We start from the raw sequence: 24,296 nt of genomic DNA, 5'->3' as shown, positions 1-24,296 counted from the left end.
CCCTTAAAACCCATGTTTTGCAGCTTCTAGTGCATTTTCACATTCCTCTTTTGGAATTAGCTTTACCATTAGTCCCTTCATTTTGAAGTCAGATTTCTTTCTTTGTCTGATTCCTGGTTTTAGAATGCTTGCATTAAATAACACTTTCTATACTATGTGCTTCAGGGGCCCCACGTTATTAGTGGGACGATGCTATCTCTGAAACTGTCCTTATATAGTTTTTTGATTATTTGTAAATTTTTGCATTTTAGTAACCTACTCCTAAGTTCTCCCAGTTTTTTCCCTAAATCAGACTTTTGCTCTAATGAGTATTTATTATTCAAAATGAAGCCCTTTAATAGCAACCCAAATCTAATTTATTCCATTGCATGTTTGCAGTGCTTCAGTAAAATACTCCCACATAGGGAACCATTATCTATCAGGCATTACTCATCATATACAGATTTATTTATTTAAAGATGACACTTTTGGATTGCTTGGTAGTTGATTCTATAATTAATTAAAACAATACCTAATGTAACTGCTGTCAGCTTCCACTTTGACTACTTCAATAATTAAAAACTATTAGATACAATATCCTCCTCAGTTGGGTCATAAATATTATACACACTAGTTGATTTACTGTTACTCATTTCTGCAAGAAAATCCTTTTTCTTTGTTCATGTAACCTCAGTTCTACTTACATGTCAATCCTATTTACCTGTATAATTTATTTACCTGCTTCTTTATCAGGCTAGTAAGAATTTCTACTTCTATACCTGTCTATTGACCTATGATGCCCACTGCCTCACAAAACTGAATAAATTTCTTGTCGTGAAATAAGCTTCCAAATATATTGCTGGAAAATGTTACTTTTCTGAAGAGCAGCTAGACAACATAAAAGTATACACCACTAGCCCAGAAATGACTACTTTCAAGTCTATTTCTCAGGTTATTTCTATTAGCTTCATTATTCAAAGTTAAACCTTTCCCACATGTACCAACCTAGATCTGTAAACAGTATTATTAGCTGACATGAGGCTGCTTTCCCAACTATAAAAAAAAATCTCAGTTATATGTTCTTAGGCACTAGTGCATTTTCTTTTGCTCCTTAAACAATTTACATCTATTTTAAATAAGGTTTGCAAATACTACTACTATGACCTTTTGAAAACTCTTAATGGTCCTAACTTAAAAACTGCAAGCGTTCCCATAGCTGTGTCACTGCACGTGTGTTATGCAGTAGCATTGGGTATGCTGCAATTGTACCATGTAAGAAAACACCACAATCCCCTTCGCTGCCACCCATTAAGACCCCAGCTAAAACATACTTGGGTTGCAGCTGAATAAATTTAGCGGTTTTATCAAGATTACAGATGGAGAGATGGATCTGACATCCACTTCCTTTTTCAAATTTTCTGGCTACATTAAAATCCATACTCCCACCTCCTCATATACACCCCACCACTGGACAGAATCCAGGCAGATAATTTAATGTGACATACTTTAATTTACTGGTATGCTACCTATTGTGGTTTTTCAGCTTGACTCTGATAATCAATGCTTCAAAACCAATGTTTTTAAGAACTATTGTATAGGACATTTGCCTTCAGTTTTTAAACCCTGTTTCTTCCTCTTGCGCACATTATTTCCCAGGTCTAATGTTACTGTTTTGAATTTGCTGCAACTTTCTCCTCCTAAATGTGTGTTATTCTCAAGAAGAGATATTTTGAAATGCCTGTAATGTCTTGCTATTTAACTCAAACATAAGTTGGGAAGTTGATGTACCACAATTATCTTGGCCATTCCTAATAATTATATTAGTTATTCCTACCATAACTTTTCAGTGTTTGTAGAACTTGCCTTTTTTTCTTTACAGGTTATTAGTTCTTTTATTACCTCTCCCCTCCTGTCTTGTCTTCTCTCAGTTACCAACCTTGCCCCTTTTTAGGGCAGAACATGTTAACTTCAAACCAGTTATCTACATGCTTTTTCTATCTTGCTTCTGTCCTGGGTGCCTGCAGCTTTTTCTGATCTAGTGAGCCACAGGCAGAGGGAAGAAACCCCTTGATACTCTCAGAAGTACCCTTGCTTATGCTTGCTGGAGAGGGGCAAGAAGAGGCACGCACCTCCCTCTACACCCTCCACTACAGCACTTCCCTTGCTGCCACTATCTCCACCTCCTACTGCAACTTCAGTGGGTGCAGGAAAAGCACAACTCCAAGAACCACAGAAGCGCAGACCTCAGTCAGTCTGATTTTCCAGTTCACTGAAGGTGAGAAGGCAGTCTTTGCTGTATTGTTGCATTAGATGAGTACAAACCAAACCGTTATGCTTTTTTACTGGAAGGCAGAAGGCAAGCCACCCATGGGATTCTGTAGTTGTTTTCAGCAGAAGAGAAAACTGTTTTATCACTTCAAGTTCAGTAGACGGGCAGCAGAAGGGGAAACAGCTCCTAGGCTGCAGCACACTCACTAACAATGGTGGTCTGCTGGGAAAAGTAACTTCTTTAACTTTTTCTCAGCTTCCTGGTGAATAAAGTAAGGGAGAGTGAACAAGTGTGTGTATGTGTACTCATACATACACACACATATGTATACACACACATCATGGTGTTTAATAAGCAAGTTCAGGGTAGAAAAGACAGGGGCAACTCCTTTTATGCAGTTATTTCCATTCAAAATTAGTGCCAACGTACCTCTTGAACATGCACTGTATGGATAATCTCAAGTTTTTCAGTTTTATATGACAGAAGAACCTAGCTATATTATTTTTTAATTTTTAAGAACTAAGTTACGAGTAAAGTTTTAAAGAAAAAATCCCTCGCATTTTCAATTTGCTTAGTTGCAGCAGTTGTTTTTATACTAACTACTTAGTTTTTAAAAAACTATTGCAGAATGGAAAGTTAAATTTAATTTTTTTACAACCTGGATTTGTGGAATTTTCAGAAGCAATTATATTAGAAGTTGTACTCCTAAGATACTTTAAAGATTTTCATCACCCCCAATCTTACCAAACATTTGCTTTTCTGCCCTCTAGTGCTCATATCTATTTAAATCTTCTATACAAGTCTGGTTTTGGAAATCTCCTACCATATAAGTGGTCCTACTGAAATAAAACTATTTACTTATTGGCAATCCTACACGTGATCTAAGCAGCACTTATGCTGTTGCTCATGTATGCATCATCCTGCTACCTATGCAGCTATCTGAAAGGTAAGAATTTTCAGGTTACTTTTCATTTTACAAAACCAACATAAAGCAGTTTTCTTTTTCAGTTTTGGACCACATAATGGAGTTTTAAATGCATAAATTGAAGATTACTTCTAGATTTATTATTAAAACATTTTCACTGGTAACTAAAGCTGTTAGCTATATACCAAACTACAAGTTTCCACAGTGTTTACAGTTTTTCATCCACATTAAAAGCTTTTCTATTTAATGCAATTAATTTCCCCCCTCTAATGATGTAGTTTGCTATAGCTTTGTGCATGCTTACATTTAGAACAATGGGTTGACATACTGCATCTGTAATTACTCCCACGCTACCAGAAAACCAGTGAATTAAATTTATTTAGTGTTAAATGGATATGGAATGTTATACAGTACATGTAAAGACACTTCAGGATGAGTAAAGCAGGACTAATTGCACAAGAGATTAAAGATTCACCTCAATAGTCAGTATTATCAAATCATTACAGCTTCCATCTTCAGAGTGCAAGGTATGTCATGCAAAAAAACAGCTCAAAAAATCCCCAAACAGACAAAAACAACATTGTGGTACCACTTAAGATGCTATCATACCACAATATTTTACAAGACATGAAGTGATCATTCATAGAGAATGAAGCATTTTAGCAATAACAAAAAAGTTTTAAACATACTTAACAGATTTTGCATGAACACCAATTCCAGCATTACTATACCTAAGAAACAGGCAACATGCTGGGAGAAAGTACCTAAAAATCAAAGCCTTTTTTATTCATAGCCAATATTACTTTCTGCAAGAGTTATGCAATCTTATTATTCAGATTTCCCACATAACTGGGTAAAGTTCAATACATTTTTACATAGAGCATAATCACATAACCACCACATCAGCAAGACGATTTCATTATCTTGACCACTTACTACATTTAAAACCATGGTATGATAACATGCCCTGCAAACAAATTGTCTTCTGGGATAGCGTCCTGTATGTAGAAATATAAAACAACTAAAATATATTCCTAACCACTTTAACCCCAAATGAACTATAATTTGTATTTACATATTTTTGAAATATGTAGGTAAAAACTGCAGATGGAAGAGAAGCAGAATACACAAGAGAGCTACGATAGGGCTGACTGAGCTGATTGCTGCATTCAATAACCCTGAATGAGACTTGAACAGGGGTTTGTACCTTTTGTACTCGTCCTCTGCCCAAGTGGTCTTATCAGGGCTACTGAAGGCAGCCGCTGCCGTGGAAGAGCTGCTCATCCTGCTTATACACTCCTCACCCAGCTGGCTAGCCACAGGGAGCAGAACCTTGCATCCCAACTAGTTCCACTCAGCCAAAAGCACTGCAGATAAAACACACTTCTACACACCTGCTTCAACTACAGCTTGAACGTTAACATGGAAGAAACACAGGAGATGACAGTATGGTTTTTAACATTTCCACGTCACAACACTCATATCCTGAGGGCATCAACACGGAGATTAATTTACCAAAATAAGCATACAAAAAAGGCCAAGTTGTTTGCCCTCATATTAGGAATAAACTATTTAACTTCCCGGCTTAAATGTAAGCAAGAGGAACTCAAGAAAGACCTCCTTGAGGTTAATTTTCCTACTACATTCAAAGAAAATAATTTACTAAAACTGTAACTTGCAAGGTCTACTAGCCTTGAAGTGAGGATACAGGTTAACTATACCTATAGTTAAATAAAAAACTTCAGAAGACATTTTACAGAAATAAAATATGCAACTCTAGGAAGTAGGTGGAAAAACACTTTAGTATTCAGCTGGAACATTCTGTTTTCATAGCCCATCATTCTCAGGAATGTATATTTCATAAATAAAAATACAGAACAAAATTTTGCATATTCAATCCAAAGTTGGATATTTCTAAACCTCTTCAGATAAAATTTGCTTTCTCCCTCACAAATAAGTGATAAACCCAGAAAAAAAAATTGGCTTTTCAAATCTATCGTGCATGAGAAAACACAGATGAACAAACCAACATCTGGAAAAAACATTTTGTACAAGGTTGCAGTTCTAAAACACTTATATTACAAAGCAATGTAAATAAATACCAGGCTAGTACAAAAGCTCTTATTTACAGTTTTACAAATGAAAACATTTTCAGTGTAAATGCAGTGTTTTAAAGAACACAATATTAGTAAAATGAGTTCCTGTATAGAGCATTACAATTTCTCTTAAATTTCAATGCAGTATTGTATAAAACCACTGTTTCAAGTTAATTTTTGTTTATAATTTAGCACAGCCAAACCCCAGTTTATGCCTGGAATGGTATCTGTTAAAGTGCTGAAAAAGAGGACATTTCTGAAATTTTAGAAAAACATACTGTACATTATTAAAGCTTTATCAAGTCAAAAATGGTATATTTTGTTCACATTTGCTACCACACCACCTGTGGATGAAATTTTTTCAACTCATTGTAATTAAGCAGATGGCAGCCATTGGTATCTTCACATCCAAAGTCTGATGATTTCCCACAAGTAATTTGTTTTAAGCTTCAGTGGTGGCTTCAGGTTTCATAATCTGGTAAGTAATCAAGTATTCTGGATAAGCCTGGAAGAGCGACACACACATTCTTTATTATTACTTCATTTTCTGGTTAAATTCAGAATGTTTGCTAGAGAGGGGAAAAAAGTATTTATGCCAAAGAAAAAAGGGCAAAATGTCAAAGGTAAAATGCCTCGGGCATTCAGGAAACACCAATCCTTTCACCTGCAACTACAGTTGGACTTTGTTTTAAGACAAAAGCAAGTCCTAGCACCTTGAAAGTAAGAAAAACACCAAACACATCACCCACCTTAAAAAAAAAAAAGTCTGAAAAACTAAACCAAAATGCTATTTACCTGCTCCCCTCTGTAGATGACATATTCTGCCAATGCTAATCCATTTACACTGGGTCGCCCAGTAACTGAGTGATGTCCTGGGGGAGAATGAGCCATTTTCATAGCACTGAACTGCAGGAAAGACTTGCCCAGTGTTACACGACAAAATAGCAATTGCCTGTATTAAAAGGGGAAAAAGGACCATGAATACAAAATGCTTGTGAAGCTCCAGAAAGACTTATCTTTATAATTTGAAACTTTTACTTGAGGAGAATAGTGGAACATTAAAGCCACTTTAGTCACTCTTTGTAGTTTACAAAATTCTGAAGTTCTGTTTTGAAGGACTAAAGTTACACTCCCTTTGGAAAAGCTCTTTTGCCTGAGGAAAGTGTTGGTAATAACATTGAAAAATGTTTATCTTAATTACTGGTAACAGTATGCTTAACAACATACTCAAAGACTGTCTCAAAGATTGTCACTACCTTTTTGGACTTTTTTTTTTTTTTTTAAAAAAAAAAGTTTTCTGAGGGTACCCACCTTCCCATCACTCTTACTAACAACAAAATTCACTTGTGTTCTAACACTAGATTTGTATCTAACAGCCAAATCAACATCAAGGCCAAGTGCAAACTCTAGGTCAACATGAAACACCTCATACTAGCATTTGTCAGTATGTTACGTTTTCTTTATAAAAAGACAGAACAAGGGTACTTATTTCTTTACATATGTACTACTGCAATGGCAATGGAATCTCAGCATTTTTGTAGACCAATGTTATGTACTATGTTGCACAGCCAAAACCTTTGCTTTTCTAACTCTTCACGCAAGACAAATTAAAAAACCTTCTTATTCAAAACTTCAGAATGCATGAAAAGACTCTGACAACCCCTATAACTCTAGATTATTCTCTTCATCTGAGTGCCAGAAAAGAGTAAGCAATATGGAAAGGGGTAAAGACTCAAGGAAGGAAACTGGAAGATGACCTTATCCCTGTGATACCAATGCAAAACAGTATGCACACAAACATGCTAAATATTCTCCTGGTTGAAATGATGGCCACTAACACAATTAACTCCATGACTTAAGAGTAACTTCATTCTGAACTGATGGTGTCAATCAGACATAACAGGTGTTCTGCAGAAAAGCGGTATTAAGAACTCAGTGGTATAGAGTCCACAAATAGTGCATATGATAAGTGTATTTTAGTGCGTGAAGCAGCAGTGACATGGGGGCTGACTGTTATAAAGTACATCCACCTCAAAGAAATACAACATCTGAATTATCACTGAATTTCTTCTTTCTCTGTAACAGGCCATGGGCTAAACCCTCATATTGCTGCATCTTTCACACAAGCACCTAGCAGATCCTCTTCACTCGCTGGCTACATAAATCTGATTTTTTACAAGTTAAGGGCAAAGGTTTGGTTAAATGCACTGAAGATGGTTAAAGGTTCTTTAAGACTTAAATATCAAAGTTTTCCGAAAGTCTTTACTAAGTCCAGCCTATAAAGTGTGCTGAGAAGGTTTAGTTACCAAGTAAATATTTCTTCAGAGAGAATCTGCTGACTTGATGATCTATGACACAATACACAAAGGCAAAATCAGATTCTTCTGAAGGACTCACCTGTGGCAAACATAACAAGATCTATCTTTGTGAATTGGACATCCAGTGCCACCTCCAATTCCATACACATATTGATTGCTTTTGGAAGAATTTTCAGCAAAATAAATCCCAGCTCCAAACATGCCACCTATATAGGCATGTCTCTCATCAAAGCCTTTGTGAATGATTGCATTCACAAATGGGGAGCCTAAGAGAAAGGAAGTAAAATATTGAAAGTACAGTATACAGATTTTTGTAGGTATCACAATTCAATCATCCATTCCCAACTTTTTTTTGTACAGTTTTTCTACACTTACAAGGAAATCAATCTCCAGAAATTCTGACCTCAGATTTACACAGCCAATTTGCTACAAATGACAGCAGCTGCTAAACGTACATTTTCAAAAAGGATTTACAAAAGACAGTATCTGAGACAACTCTTGCTGCAAGAGAAGGCTCTATGAATCTGCACTCCCTTTGGCAGAGCTTCATTCTAACCAAGATTCACTGATGAACTGCTACACATATCCTGTCTTCTTCCTAACACTAAGTAGACTGTATTTAAAAAAGCAATAAATGTAAACAAATCTTTGTTTACTTGTAATGGTCATAAAATTTAGCCTTAAAGAATAACCCATTCAATTTCTGCACCTCAAGACACCTGATACCCATTAATTTTCACAAAAAGTGCAGGGTTTTTTTTTAGTAAGGATTTTTATGACAGTATATATAAATATGAAAGCACCTTTAGAGAAAAGCTGTTCTAAGAGGACATGGCATTTCAGAGTTATGTTGGGAATTATAGTGAAAATAATCCAAAGCCTTATTCTCCAACCTAAAGATGATAAAACCTTATATGAAGCAGAACATTCCAGATGAGAATGAGAAAAACCTATGAAAATTACTCATAATTTTCTGTAAGTGGCATACATGGTTAAAGACATATGTTAATGCTTAAAAAAAATATATAAACTAAAGACTTAAAAACAAAACCAAAAACCCCCCACCCCCAAACTACAACACTCATAAGGCATTAACTGCTTTGTTCCAGGGATAATTTTCTTATTATCTAACTAATTTAAAAGACTTTCCTTTAAAGACAGGTCATTCCATTAAGAGGCCATTTCCTCTTACAGGGAAAGTCAAAAGACAGGATTTAGATATCTGCAAGTTTGGGCAAGCAGTTAATTATGGTGTAATTGCTGCTTCCAACAGTAATGTATTATGTTGGGAACTATGTAGCTTTCATTGTAAGGATGTACTGTGAACTTACATAGTTTGTCCTGACAAGCAAATTAAGCATTTGTGCACAGGAGAGCTTTCAATTGGCTTTAATTTGCTGAATATAAGCTATCTTTTCTGGAATGATGAACAAGAACTAACTTATCAAATTATAAAAACAAGAAAACAAAAAAATCCCACACCAAACAACCCATAGCAGAATAGAGTTTGACCCTTAATCATTTTGGTCATACAGTTGATGAAACAGAATTAGTAATTTAACCAAGAAGGAGGCACACCCTTTAATCTCCATTCATAATTGCTAAAATGTTTTAGAACTTTGAAGTCTCCTTTAGGGAGAGACAAGGAAATGCAAATTTCAGAAGAAAGATGCAGTGCATTATATGTCCCCATTGTGACATATACAAACACTTGTTCATATAAAACTCATGCAAAACCTAGAGCCTATTTCCATTGAGAAAATTTACTTTGAGTCAGTGGAAACCCTCCAATAAAGAGTGTTGATGGTGAAACGAGTTCATAAAGTGCATTTCAATGTCTCACCATGAAACAGCATCCTTTCATTAGCATGGTTATGATTCTCTTCAGAGACCTCTTTCCTCCTGTGAGTGTATCTTTCCCATAGTTTTTTGTTGCACACTTTCTGAATCTGAAACAGTCAAAATGTAAGTTCCACTCTGAACCTGAAAACTTGTTTGCTATACTTGACAGATGTTTAACCTACAGCAGCTATACCACAGTACACTTACGCTGCCACTTAAACAAGAATACTTTCCTTAGAACTCAATGAAACACAAATTCTCTAACTTACCCTGAAGAAGTTGATTGTTGTAGCATAACTTAAGTAAATCATAATTATATACTTAAATAAGAATAAATTAATTTTAAACATCTGTTAAGCAATACTTCTTAATTTAATTTAGCAGGCTTAGTTACAATTCCCCTTGAGTATCACTCCAAAGGTAGCTTGATGCCAAACCACCGGTAGAAAGATCATCCAGTAAATTAAGAAGAATCTTCCACAAAGACTTCTACAACACTTTCAGAAGAAAGTAAATTATGTACTCTCTGCAGAGGTATGCTGGACATTGGCAAAGCCTTATGCATGTAGATACAGCATATAAATTCTACTGGGAAAACTGTAACATCAGTTTAGAATAAAACTTAGTAGTACTTACTTGCAAATCAAAATCTCTATCATTTTAATGAAAATGACCATTTCTTGAGGGGAAAAAAAATGCAAACCAAAATTCCACTAAATTACTTAAAGCAAGATTGTCTACTGCCTGGTGTTTTAAGCTTCTTTGGCATTAAATCAAGCCAAAATAGGTGGCCTTACTTCCATGCTTCAATCAAGAGTTTTGCTTTCACTTCTGTTTTTTCCCCTGCTACTCCTTCAAAAGAAACCTTTTGTTTCCTACAAAACCTTCTATCTTTTTCTTCAAACATTCCAGTTTTCTGTGAGGTCCTTCTATGTCAATTTCTTATGAAATTTCTTAATGACTGTTAACCCATAAGCAGTTTTTCTATATAATCTTATTCTTTGAATTCCCCTAGAAGATGGTCTTTTTCTTGTGCATGCCTCAAAACGACACATCTTACCACATTATGGAACTCAACAAACAAATGTAGAACATTTTATGGACATTTTATTTTCAGCCAAAACTCTAAAGGTGTAACCATCTACCATAAAAATGCAATAGCTACCTTTAAGATGTTGTATCTATTGAAGACTCCACCAGCATGTCCTCCATCTCTATGCTCTCGGACAGTACTCTGCATCTGAAGATTGTGAATTTTAAAGATCACTTTGTGTCAGAACACATTCAAAACACATACCCTTCACACAGTCAAATAAACAACAGAACTAATTCTGTCTTAAAAAGATAATCATACAACAAATTTTTAGGTAATGACTATATGTTAAGTAGTGCCAGAATTTGTGGATGCACATGAACAAGTTTAATGATTTCTTTGAAAAAAAACCCCAACAAACGTATCTTGAATAGTCCATGGTCTAGTTTTCAAGTTGAAAAAGATTGTCACTAATCTATTTAGAATATTGTTTCTTCAGAATTTTGTCACATGTGATTACGACACTTTGGAAGGTAGTGACTTAAAACTGTGTATAACAGGCAATCGGTAACAGAATTTATAAGTTATATCAAAGAGCTTTTCTATATAGGAGAGGTTTTAAAAATGCTACAAGCAGTAATAACGCAAGTAAGAAAAAAATTATGGACATCATGAGCAGATTATTAGTGGTGCAAAGCTGGAAATCTGAGGTATCCTTATGCAAGTTTTTCTTAGGCTTAGAGATGTTTGTTGCACTGTTAAATTGCCTAGCAATACTTCTTTATCTACTTCTTTACCAGAAATAACAAAAATACTGAGAGACTACAAAGAAAGCATACCTCTTCTTCTACTGATTGAAATTCCTTATCTTCAGTGGAAAGATCTATGAGAATAGTTCCACTACCAGAAGTATTTAGAGTCAGGTACGGGTTAAGTCCTGTGAATATAACAAAAGACAACAACAGTTTCAGAAACGGGTTTAAGACTGCTGATATGGAACGATGATAACCAGTAAGAGATTTTTCTTTTTAAAGGGACCATTTTCTCAGAACTCAGTTTGCAAGATGAAGAGGTTAGCTGCTAAAGGCAGCAGAGATTACCAGTGACTTCAACTGCATTCCATCAGCCACATACATTTTCGTGGATGTCAAAGTGTGATCCCTCAAATAATTTCATTAGCTTTAAACAAACTTTTTCAGCATCTCTGTCTATAACCTCTACCCATACGTTAGTATGCATACACTAGAAATGGCATGACAAGCACAGCAGCTGCATCTGGATGCAGATCAACAGCAATCATATTCATTGATCTGTGGATACTGATCAATCATTCTCTCAACAAGAATAAACATTTCAAACACACTAACCCATTTGTCAGTGCTTAGCTCAGTATGTTAATGTACATGACAGGGAAACCATATGTAAGCAGTTGCTTACTTAAGAGTTCATTTCAATCCTAGGCAGTGAAAACAGTGAGCAACCTGTCCCTATACAGAGTCCATGACTACTGATGGCAATGGCATCATGAACAAGAGAATTGACTTGAAGTGCTAATTCAGTAGGAATATTTTTCCCATGGATCGTGCAGAAAGAGCTGACAAAAGAACTCAGAGAGTCTGTGAACCTAAAAGGCCTGAGCCTGATATTGAATGCTTATAGGAAACTTCTCTATCATTCCAAATTAAAAAAAAAAAAAATAAATCGGAATTTTACACAGAATCCATTGTCAATTTGCATACAGACTTCAATCACAACTGGTAATTAATGGGAATGTAATTACTGGACACAAGAATACAAAGACAGTGTGTATCAGGTGTCCTTTTGCCCATGGCCTTCCCAGACAAACAGCAGGTGACCAGAGTTAGATGCTGGGTCTGTTATAACCTCTCTAGAAAGGAATAATGTGGGGAAAAGGGAAATTACTGATTCATCCACAGTCAGGAGTATCACGTTAGCAGTGTGCAACTGGAATAGTGTTCAGGAGCAAGAAACTCTGGCAAGAAAGCACCAAAATAAAGCTCTTCCATGAAAGTCCTACTAACCTCAAAATAATGGCTATAATGTGTTCAGGAAGAGATGTTAAAATACCAATGCAAACATACTTGAGTGCAAGAGCACAATGGCAAGATACAGAAAATTGACAAAACAACTGAATGACAACAATACTCTTTGCTCCAAAAACACAGCCTAGAAAAAAACCAAAAAGCTGTTCAAATATTCAGTTGAAGTACTTATGGCTGTGGTTAATGTTACAAATGAAGATGTCAGGCCTCTTATGGCAAGACAGCAAAAGTCTAGAAAGAAGGGGGGGTGGGAGTGGTGAAGGATTTAGATGCTTGACATTCTGTCTATATACAGACATATTAAAATATGTACAAATATATGTATGTTCAAAAATACATCAGTCCTACTTGGAAGGCAAAACCAGTATATCATTATTGGTTGTGTAAAATTAGAACTCAAACAGGATGTGAGGCTGAAATGACACCTTAGAAATAACTTCTATCCAAAATACTCAATGAATCTGTCAAAAAACATCTGACAATTAAGAGAAAATTATGAAGATTTGCTTAAATACTTCATTACTAGGAAAAGGATTATCTTAAGGGTTGGTTAACACTGTTTTAAGGAGCAAAAATAATTTAAAGCTTAGGATAGAGACTCTCATTACTATGGAGTGCAGATTTTAGAATAAGAACTCACAGGTGGTATCTCAAAAGGGGAAAAAATCCTACCAATTCTAAATAATTTATTCAATTTCTGTGAAACACAGCAAAACAATAGTAAGTGATGTTTCAGTGTTTTTTTCTCTCTTATGCAGCCATAGTTAAATGAAGCATACCATTCCCAGGACTGTGCTAGTATCAACAGTGCTGCACAAATAAGGAGGCTTTAGCATAAACTTCATTATAAGCTGAAGCTGTTAAACAAAGAAATTATGTTAATTTTGGTTCACTGGAAGCACACCAACTCTATTTTTAAAGAAAAGTATATATAAGAATTTCAGTTGGCTTTCTGAGACAGCAAACACAGTATTCTTTTGCAGAACCCAATGGAACAGTACATAACAGGCCCTAACCCATCAACAGACAGCATGGTCTGCTCTCCAGAGTGCTCCAATGAAGATAAATACTCCCTACCTCAAAAAGCTTACAATCATTTTGCGCTAGATCAAAACTTTACCTAAGGAAACACAAAACAGTGATCACGAAGGAAAAAATAATAAATTACAGAACCGAAAGGCAAGATTCACAGTAATTCACAGAACAAATTAATGTTTCAAGTCAGAAGATGTTCTTATCATCTGAAGTGTCATTTTCTAGGACAAGTTTTATTATCGATTCTTTTTAATGAGACACAATTTGGAATAATCTAAAGCATCTACAAAAATGGTTTCTATAAAGGCAGTGTTACATACTAATTTGAAACACGTATATACCTTGCTGTCCAGAAATGAGTCTTTCAACTCCTTTAATGATTTTATGCCTATGGCCATAAGCATTAATTCCAATTTCCTTCAATTCTTTGTGTCCCATTTCAACCAATACATCCAGTGTTATCTATAATGAAAACAACATCATTTTTTTGTACAACAGCATAAACAGACTGCAACAGCTGCCAATGACAGTGAAAATACACCTCACAATTGTTGAGATAAAAAGCAAGTATGAAAAGAACATGAACATTAGAGACTTTAGTGTACTATTCTCGTACTTTACTTTTACTCAATTGTTTTCTCCAAACTTTTGTCTTTAAATAAATATGCTACAAACTACAATTATGTAACTCATATTGCTTGCAAGGATCATGTTTCTGATTGAGAAATACAATTTTCTAGATGTATTCAAGCCAATAGATACAAACCCAGAAATTACTAATCAACACTAATTATTTACACCACTGAAAGGAAACATGCCTACATTCTCAAACTGATATAGATATTATTGCCCCCCCTTTTTTTTATATACACAAACATATTTTAATATATATCATGTATCAATTAAAAAAAATCCTTTCCTTTATTCCACTCCTTTTAACATTCACATCTGTCTATTACATTATTCTAACCAGTCAGTATTTATTCCCTTGCTTTCTAGCTGAGTGTCTGGAAATAAATATAGCTACTTACCTGTTCTCTCTCAAATACGTCAATTAGATGTTCAAGGCCAAGGTTCCGCACAAACTGATTTATGCTAAAATCTACACCTGAAACTGGGTAAAAAGAAAAACTCACAATGAACATTCATACACTTATTGTAAAATAAAGTATACACATCTCTACACTGTCTGTGGCAATAACGAGAGAGACAGAAATTCCTGGTCTTCTGAAGATGGGGAATAAATATCTGTATCACTAACCAGTGGTAACTATTACTTAATCTATACTAGTACTCTAAGATTTCTACCCCTCCCAAGAGCAGTCTTTGTGCTTCCACGAGATAAGCAACTAACTAGCTACCAGAAATGCATGTTCAAACAGAAAATATTTTGAGAACTCAAACATTATAGAAGTAACCTTTTCCAGATATCTGATCTAAGAATAGCCTCTTACAAACTAGATAAAGTTTGTAGTAAAATATTGCTTGGTATGGAGCCAAATTTCATTCGACTTCTCTTTTAAAACACAATCCACCATTTTGGTTCTGTACAACAAAAATGTACAACATTTTAAAGGTTCTGTAAGGGGAAAGTACTAAAATCTCGTACAGCGAGACTTTTAGACTTCTGTTCCTCATTAACAACGTCATAAAGAATAGGGATACTGCATATGTCATAGTAACTGTGCATGTGTGGGAAACTTCACACTTGGGTATTCTTTTTACCATATGGTAGAAAATGTTATTCATTCCTAACTGAGAAAGCCTCACCTTCTTTTTTCTCCAGAACAGTAGTTCCCTCTGCACTGTTTGTACCAACAACAGAAGGAAGTTCAGAAAAACTACCAGACAAATTGTCAAGACTACTTGCAGCAGACAGACTGGATGGACTGGATGGAACAGAAGACAGGGAATCAGCTGTAGAACCTGTAGTCTGAGACACACTTATAACCTGAGGTTTGTAGCAAGTCGGTAAGGCAGAAGGAGGCATTGCTGCTGTCAATAATGCACTGACATCATCTGCCTAAAAGCAGAAAACAACTTATTAAAACGGCAGAACACTTTTACTTTTCCTAGAATGCATTATCATTATTTGAGACCCCTAAAGTATACTGAAAAACAAATAAATGCATATTGGAAAAATATGCATTTTACAATGCAGTTTACAAATGGCCTTTTGTGCCAACAGCATGCATGAAACTGAAAAATGTTTATAAATAAAAACTGTACTAAGATAAAAAGTAGACTTCATATTTCTAAAAAACTTTAGGGACAATTAAACAGAATTCATTTTCTATGAAAAATGAACAAAAGCTTCTACTGACAACCGGAATTTATGCAACAAAACAGTTACTCTGAGTGTAACTTTGAATTGTATTATAAAACTTAGCAAAGAAACACCCAAAAACTTAACAGCCAGGTAGTTTCCTAAATTTATGTTGCTACAAAGTTTGCTTACATTTTATTGCCACAATTTTTGTATTAGTCAAGCTATAAGTACCTAATTAAAATGAATTCCTTTTATTCCGCCCCCCCCTTCTTGAAATAAGAAGTCTTGATCAAGAAAATATTTAAATGTTTATAAAGGCTCTACTGACTTTCCTTACCAGGCACGTATAAACACCAGAGAAACCACAGTACCTTAAATTTTGCAGAAGTTGCCATATTACTATTTCTTTTTTTAAGTATAGTTTTTAGATGAGCTGCCACAAATGGCACAGACTTCCCAAGAAGAGCCCCATCACTTACAGTGACCAGGTCCAATGGAGTTTGTCCTTCTTGATTTTTCAGAGTAGGATCAGCTCCATGTGCCAGCAACAAGGCACAAAGCTGTGTCCTTCCTTTCTGGGCTGCTTCATGCAGAGGTGTGAAAGCCCATTTATCCGTAGCATTCACACATGCATTATACTTTATAAGTAAAGCTGCTACATCAACATGCTGGAAAATAAAACATCTATTAAATTCCAAGGTACCACAGTGTATTAAACTAACTCAGAACTATTACTGATATTTCTCTGTAATCCTCATTATGAATTTTCTTAGAATACATTTACTTTTTAATTATGGTTTAAAAAAAAGTATTAAAACAAGGTGTTTTCTTCCTCACCTATAACATATCAGTAAAAAGTTAAGATTTCTTCTCTTGTGAGAAAAAAGGACAGACTACAACAGAATGCCAAATCCAGGGGAATCTGAAGGAAAAGAGCCCAAATTTGAACTTCCAGTTTGGAAAGTACTCCAACTGATTTGATTAAAGACTTGATCCAGGAAGTCCACAAAAACAATTAGTGTCTCAACACCAGCCAAATAAAAGAAAATGAGATCTTGCTGATAAAGTTTGACTGGCACAGGTAAGGAAATGCATTTTATGCAACACCTTTCAGGCTGCTGGCTTTCTAAGCATTCATGTTCAGAACTCCAACCATGATTTTACAAATTCAAAAGAGTCTTCACCTATACAATGAGCTGACTATGATCAAATTATTTTTTTGTCTTTTACAAGTAAGGTTACATTACAACTCAATGGCAAAAGCTTTCTAGGACTATGGGTTCACAATGCTGTCAATGAAATGTATCACTTTTATTTATTTTTTAAAAAATAAATAAAGCCTCCAAAAATTTAAGCTATTTACCCCATAAGATGCTGCATTATGCAGAGGAATCAAACCTCCTTTATCCTGTGCATTCACATCTGCTCCGTGCTGTAACAGGTACTCTGCAACCTCTAAATTGTTGTAACCAGCTGGAAGGTCGCAAAAGGGACAGAATAAATAGAACATATTAAAAAAACCCCATCCTCAACAGGCTGTAGAGAAGTAGTAATTAACTTAAATTACTTGAAAGTTAGGATGTCAATCCCAGTGAAGACAGCATATGACCTATTAGTGAGGACAGCTTCACCCTATTTAAGAGTATTCGGTTTTAAACCCTCTGTCAATAAACAATAAAAGACCCCCTTGGCTACAGAGAATAGGAAATTAAATTCACTAGAGTTAAACAGTTTAGAAGAGGAACATAAGATTAATACGCATAAATTTTTATTTTTTTTTTAAGAGAAAACATGGAATCCTGTAGCTTGAGGCTACACTTTGAAGTTGCTTAGACATAGAAAGTTCAGCCACAGTAACTAGTAACTCTGATCAAACCAGTTAATTAAAACACTGACCTGCTAAATGTAGTGGTGTTGAATGCCGTCCTTGCGTGTCCCGACAGTTGACATTGTCAGGTGAACACAGCTTTTTTACTCGGGCCAAACAACCCTTCTTTGCAGCATCTAGTAGAGCTGCATCTCCTCTAAGTAGGTCTTGAATATCAGTATCACCATCTTTAACGAGGTCTAGAGGAGTATTTCCATCTCTGTTTTTCTTTGTAGGGTCAGCTCCATGCTGTGCACAAAAACAGGTGGTAAGTAGGTAAACAGAATAAACACGTTGCATCTTAGGCATCTTACACCTCATTGAGCAAATATTCTGACATGAACTCGAATCCTTCAGAGAGACTTCCATTTACTGTGTGAGAAAGGACAATGTAGTTGCTAATAGTATCCCTTCTACTGAAAATATACATTTAACTGCAATCATTTAGAAACCACAAAACAAATCAATTTCTCAAAGAAGTCCAATCACATTTCAGACTGAACAAGAGAGAAAAGAAAGTAACCTCTATCCAGCATACGTAGTACCTGTAACAGGAGTTTGCAAATCTCATATTTTCCTTTTGCTGCAGCTTCATGCAAGGGAGTGAATTTCCACAAGTCAGCTACATTGACAACTGCACCATGTTTAACCAGCAGTTCTGCAACTTCATAGTGACCATATGAGCAAGCATTATGTAAAGGGACAAGTCCTCTGGAAACAATTAAAAAACAGAAAAATTGTCTTAAAAACTTGAGTCTTTTTTCACAAAGTGATATAAACTTAAAACTTAATGCACCTTAAACAATCAAACTATGTTTATTTTTAATTTTCCACAACAGTCTAATACAGTAGGATTATCTACCGCCAAAGTAGTAAAAATGCAATCAGCAGTGGCACTTAAGAGAAGTAAAAACACAGGGCCAGATAAATTCTTCACGCTCTAGTCTCAAGTACTGCAAAACGCTTTTGTGGATATTCTGAACACCTTAATTCTAACAGAATTTTCCATGAAAATAAAAAAAAAATCAATGTCTGAAGAAAGACAGGATGCTTATCAGCTAGCAACATTCAAGAACTAACAGGTATCAGCAATTACAATTGCCAAGAAAGTATATACGTATTTACCCCTTATCTTTTGCATGCACATCAGCTCCATGCTGAAGAAGATATTCAACAACGGATACCCTATTATATCCAGCTGCAAAATGAAGTGGTGTAGACTGACGTCCTTCAATATCTCTGCAGTTCACACTTTGAACTGTACATAGTTTCTGTGAAATCCCCAAAACAAAACATACATCACTACATATAGTGCTGGCAAACTTTTAATTTAGTCATAAAAAGTTGTTATACACATCTAACTTTGAAAAATTTTTTTCATTAAAAAGTTTATTTCTTCATTTATTTTTATATAAACCCTTTACTTTTCAAAGATTGTGTCCCAAGAAAAAAATAATTTAAATACTCTCTCCTCCCAAATCCACACCTGTGAATTCTTTATGCTTTTTTATATAAGACAAGCTACTGGAGGTGGTGAACATTACATTTTTGTCATTTGCGATATTTGTGCAACACAAAGGTTTTAGGACAGGGATCACAACTCTAAAGCAGTCAGTGAAGGGCTGTTTGCTTGTTTTGAGAAATTACAGTTCAGGATATAACTCCCTCTTATTTTTAGGACAGGTTTAAGCTTACTTTTACAGTATCCACATCTCCAGCCTTTGCAGCCTCCAGCAACTGTCGATCTGCATCAGAATTACCTAATGGGATACCTTCTGCAAAAGAAATGAGGTTGCATGACAGGTAAGTATATGTAGTTGAAGGAATTTGTTAAGACAGGAAATCATTTGAGTATTTCAAGGATTTCCCTTAAAAAAAGTTAACCAATTATACACAAGTTTTGTCTTTTCTTACTATCTGCAACTGTAGCTATTAGCTCTAACAGTGTTTGCAAAGTTGCCTGTAGCAACGTGCTTCCTATCCATTCTGAAGTACTGTGGAACCAACTAAACATTCTTATTTCAGTTTCAGAATTGGACTATATCAAGAAGCTTACCTATATGTATAATGCCCAAACCATACTCTTTATAATCCATGTACCCTGTTGCCTCTGCTCACAAATGCAAAGCAGCCATTTTTTGCCTTTGAAACTCATTTTCTACTTGCAAGACTTCCCCCTCCCTACATCAGGATTTTTCCAAAATTATTCCAGGTGGCTACACCATGAAACATTCTGAGCATCTCTCACAATCTGGGTAGCTGAATACTAGAGAGTAAATTATATTGTTAATTACACCTAGAGCTGGCACTCTCCCTGTGCATGTGGTTATGGAATAAGAACTGTACAACTCTACTGCCTTTTGTAGAAAGTACCTTTTTTTTTTTTTTTTTGGACTTGTGTTCACTGTTATTTCTTGACAGCACTTGAAACTGCAAGTAGAATGAAGCACGACATTAGTTCAGAAATGGATTGTGAATACATCAGTTGTACCTTGTAGTAGCTGTTGCACACTTTCAGTCCCCATTTGTAAGGCTGTAAAGCCCTGCAGAGACACAATGGAAGGATCACATCCAGAACTCAACAGCAACCTGCACGTCTGAAGATGACCACAATGTGCTGCTCTATGAAGAGAGGTCTGGCCGAGATTATCTAATGCATTAACCTAAAAATAACACAGACAAGAAATACCACCACCAAGACTTAATATTAAAGCTGTTTTCATTGCTGACTGGGAGAGTTTCACAAGTATTCTTCTTACTTTAATTAAAGGAATATATTCAGCATATTTCCAAAGGTCATGACATTTCAAAAGATAAAATTAAAAAAAAAAGCAGTTCAGGAAGTTATAATTACATTTACTGAGGAAGAACAGTCCCCTTTTAGAGGCATGTGAATAATCCAGCGTAAATAAAGTTATGGCTATTTTACCACATAAATAAGTAGGCATTACTTTGCTCATGGCAGCAAAAGTCCTCAGTGCCAACATGTAGAACAGCTTCTACCTGCATTGGCTTATTGTGGTTTTTCAGATTGAGGACTTTCTACATGTTTCAGTCAAGGTGTATTTAACAATTTAAAACTCTGCACCCAAAGGTTACTTGTGTTCCTTACTGTTCCTCTGGTTTTGATCATTGCTTTAGAAACTTCACAGCAGTCAGGCTGGAATCAAATTTCCATGAGAGAGAGAGTCAACTCCTAGTTTTGGAGGATTCAAGCATTACAGAGAGTATCTCCTTTCCACTTTTTCTTTTTGTGGAAATTTGAACTAAACACTGTGTTATGATTTAACATTTTGCCTTCACTGTAATTTTCACTGCGTACAACATCACATAAAGACTACCTGGTATACCAGTCTAGCTTGTCATTCATATATATCCCCTACTTTTTTTTTTTCCTTAAGCATTTCATTACTACTGCTGGACAACGAAGCACTGAACAAGACACTCTACAAGCTTTCAGTTAACAGTGAGAACTACATCTGCACTTCTTATAAAATAGGAACAAGACAATGATGATGCCTCAATGTATAGGACTGTACTGATGGATTGACGGCCTATGTCTTAAGTCCATAAATCTAGAACCTTCCAAAATGAATTATTTTAGAAAAGTCTGTCTACTCAGCTGTCGATTCTCATGGTATGAAAACCTATACAGCAGGCAAAACTTAACAAAAAGAAATATGAACAGTAACTCATACCTTAGCTTCATGTTTCACAACTACTTCGACAACATCATTATGAGCCTTTTCTGATGCCACATGCAGAGGAGTCAAGAAGCTTTAAAAAAAAAAAGGGAGAATTAAAAATGTATTTTTCAAAATCTTCTAAACAAACACTTAGGAGTATTCATTTGTAACCACTCACTCTTTTGTTTTCTCATTGATGTTGGCTCCTTTCCTTAGCAGCAATTCACATACTTGTTTTCTCTTAGGATACGGAGACGCAGCAGCACAGTGCTGAGAACATTAAAAATTGTAGCATTAACAACTAGCTAGCAATATACAAGTTTTACTGCTTGCTGATCAGCTGGCAGTTAAAGAGCTGATTGTGTGCAAAGTCAACAGAAAAAAACCCCCCAAACATGTAGAAGTTTACTAATTTGGGAGATTCCACATGGGCCTTCGGATTTACTCTGGTATTTTCCAGAGCTCCCTCTCCAGTAATTGCTGGAAATCTTCATGCTTTACAAACAAAGCTAACATACACAGCTTGCTGTTGCTTAAAACTAGGCTATTCTACAGAAAAAGTCATTTAGACAACCTAAATTAAACAGGCAATTTAGATTAGTCTTAACATTAACCTTAAGAACGAAATATTAATCAATGTTATTTGTTTAACTAGACACTGGATATTCCAGATCGGTCTGAATTCATTGTTTGACACTGAAATTTTTAGTTCTAAACTATTACCTAGCATGTTTAGGTCAGCCACAATATATGCAAAATAATTAATAAATCCTGAGATATTACCAATGCTGTCTCATGTGTTTGAGGATGCTTGAAGTTCACTGTCTCCAAAGAAAGATGTTTCTTTATACGAGCTACATCTGATTCTCTTGCAGCCTGTAGCAGTGAGTGACCTTTGAATTCATCTTTAAAAAGAAATAAATACATACCAGAAGGTTACACTCCTTAACTCAAGAAGGATCAAGAGGATTGTTTCTTTCAGTTAGATAAAAATACTCATTTTATTCAGCAGACATTTCCAACTCAGACTTAAGCTTTTACATCACTTGACGGAACTTGTTAGCTAAGTCAAAACACTGCAGGAATGTGCTTTGTTTCTAACTCAAAGCCAGAGATATCCAAACTGGCTGAACAAGATATATTTCGCTCACCACCGTTCTAGGTTCCACTCTTTGCATTAAGTACCAATTCCAGCATATATAAATCTCTATTTCTGACTTGTCTTTGGAAAACCATTTATAGATGCTAACATGAAGTCTAATGTAGTATTTACTGATAATTTTTGTATATATGCCAGGAAGTTATTGTTTGACCACTCAAGGACAGAATTTGAGGGCATTCTTTTCAACTCCTTAAGTTTGCTGGACAAAAATCAATGCCTTTCATCAATTTCTTTGAACTTTCAGCGACTGTGGCATACTCAAACATATTCAGCATTCTAAACAGTTATGTTTTTTCCTTTTCTTTTCTTCAAACAAAATACAGGGGAATAAAAATGAGTATTTCAACAGTCTTGATGCCATGACAGGAGCAAGTATGGAAAGTGTACTGGCAAGGTTGTGAGGGAAAGCGTGTATTCAGGGAAGAAAAGCTACAAAACCCATCACAACCACATGACTACAAAACTGACAATAAAATTATTTTAAATGCCTACATTCAGATAATCTAGCAATCTCAAATTATAAACAGTGAAATGTACTGTCCAACATTGCACAATTAATTGCTTGAAAAGTGTAAGCATTTTCCAAATTGATTTCTGGCAGGTCACTGACTAGGGAACTAACGTACACATTACAATCTATAACTGTAGAACTGATCTCACTTTATACTCACATGCTAATCGTTCTTTTAATTGGGGTGTTGGAGCCAAATCAATGGTGCTTTTGTTGTGACAGTTCAACAGTGTTGGGTCAGCACCATAACTTAACAAAAGAGAACATACTTCCACCCTGTTCTTAGAAGCTGCTTCATGCAGAGGGGTGAATTGCCACAGATCCATTGCATTCACACATGCTCCATGCTTGAAAGGGAAAGGGGTAAAAAAGATGCAATATCAAAACTAGATGATTAGAAAAAGACTTCTGTCATTAGTTTCAATGCAGTAGACTGTTAAAATAAAAATCAATGCTTGTATGCAAACTGTATCCAAGACATTCTCCAGACATTAATTTTCAATATAACACAACATTTCAGCACATTGCAGTTTTTAATCCTCTAGTGTCTCACAGGTACATTCAAAGCACCCATAGGCAGGCTCTTCAGGCGTTCTCCATCAAAGGAGAGTAGCTCTGCTACATGTCAAATCAGAGAAAGAGCCTAATTAATACACTCTAAATCACCTTTGAACAAGCTCCTGTTTCTTGTTGCTCTAGAAAAAGTCTAGAGTGAACAGTTGCACTAAGATAAATACATTTTCTGTGAACAGAATATCCCCCCAGATATGAATGCCAAGATATCTAGAAGGATACAGGCACTCAAAGTTGACTTCAATCCAAAACATTTAAGTACAAGGTTCTGCAAGTAATACTCCTGGATTATTAGTATCTGTGTAATTCTTCTCCAGTAACATTCTGTATGCACCTTGAGTTCTATCTGTAAGCAAGTCTGATAAGACATGCTCTTTACCATTGCTCCTGTTAAAGCTGTAGTGCTTTGCAAAAAATAGTTCAAGATTCACTGGAGCAGAAATCCAACAGGGAATAGAAGTCTAGCTTAACAGTTAAGACACACAGTAGTGTCTAGGCAAGAGGGGTTTTTTTTGGTCTAGTACTACAACTGTAAAGATTCACTTTACAATTGGCCTCTGAAGTAAAAACAACCCCTGGACTATTTATACTTACAATATATGCTTACTTCAATAATTTTTTCTTAACTTTTGCTAAACAAATAGACACATGGAATTAGTGGGGACTGA

The 24,296-nt window shown here is 35.5% G+C and overlaps 1 protein-coding gene across 1 annotated transcript in view; it reads right to left on the bottom strand.

The window, feature by feature from the left end:
• Nucleotides 1-282: 282 nt before the first annotated feature.
• Nucleotides 283-24,296, bottom strand: part of TNKS2 (tankyrase 2) — a 37,221-nt gene continuing 13,207 nt past the window's right edge. The window contains exons 8-27 of the mRNA XM_049809589.1: nt 23,216-23,402; nt 22,166-22,287; nt 21,561-21,652; nt 21,395-21,473; nt 20,188-20,359; nt 19,392-19,471; nt 18,822-18,967; nt 18,242-18,407; nt 17,726-17,945; nt 17,193-17,302; nt 16,309-16,497; nt 15,331-15,583; nt 14,592-14,674; nt 13,902-14,022; nt 11,302-11,399; nt 10,595-10,669; nt 9,431-9,536; nt 7,667-7,853; nt 6,065-6,221; nt 283-5,774 (exon numbers count right to left, since the gene is read on the bottom strand). Coding sequence (XP_049665546.1) covers nt 5,712-5,774; nt 6,065-6,221; nt 7,667-7,853; nt 9,431-9,536; nt 10,595-10,669; nt 11,302-11,399; nt 13,902-14,022; nt 14,592-14,674; nt 15,331-15,583; nt 16,309-16,497; nt 17,193-17,302; nt 17,726-17,945; nt 18,242-18,407; nt 18,822-18,967; nt 19,392-19,471; nt 20,188-20,359; nt 21,395-21,473; nt 21,561-21,652; nt 22,166-22,287; nt 23,216-23,402 — 2,706 coding nt within the window. The 3' untranslated portion in view covers nt 283-5,711. The remainder of the gene's footprint in view (nt 5,775-6,064; nt 6,222-7,666; nt 7,854-9,430; nt 9,537-10,594; nt 10,670-11,301; nt 11,400-13,901; nt 14,023-14,591; nt 14,675-15,330; nt 15,584-16,308; nt 16,498-17,192; nt 17,303-17,725; nt 17,946-18,241; nt 18,408-18,821; nt 18,968-19,391; nt 19,472-20,187; nt 20,360-21,394; nt 21,474-21,560; nt 21,653-22,165; nt 22,288-23,215; nt 23,403-24,296) is intronic.

Source organism: Accipiter gentilis, chromosome 9 (genome assembly GCF_929443795.1).
Source record: "Accipiter gentilis chromosome 9, bAccGen1.1, whole genome shotgun sequence".
Lineage (NCBI taxonomy): Eukaryota > Metazoa > Chordata > Aves > Accipitriformes > Accipitridae > Astur > Astur gentilis.
Note: the sequence above shows the minus strand (reverse complement) of the source record. Positions and strands in the feature narration are given on the sequence as shown.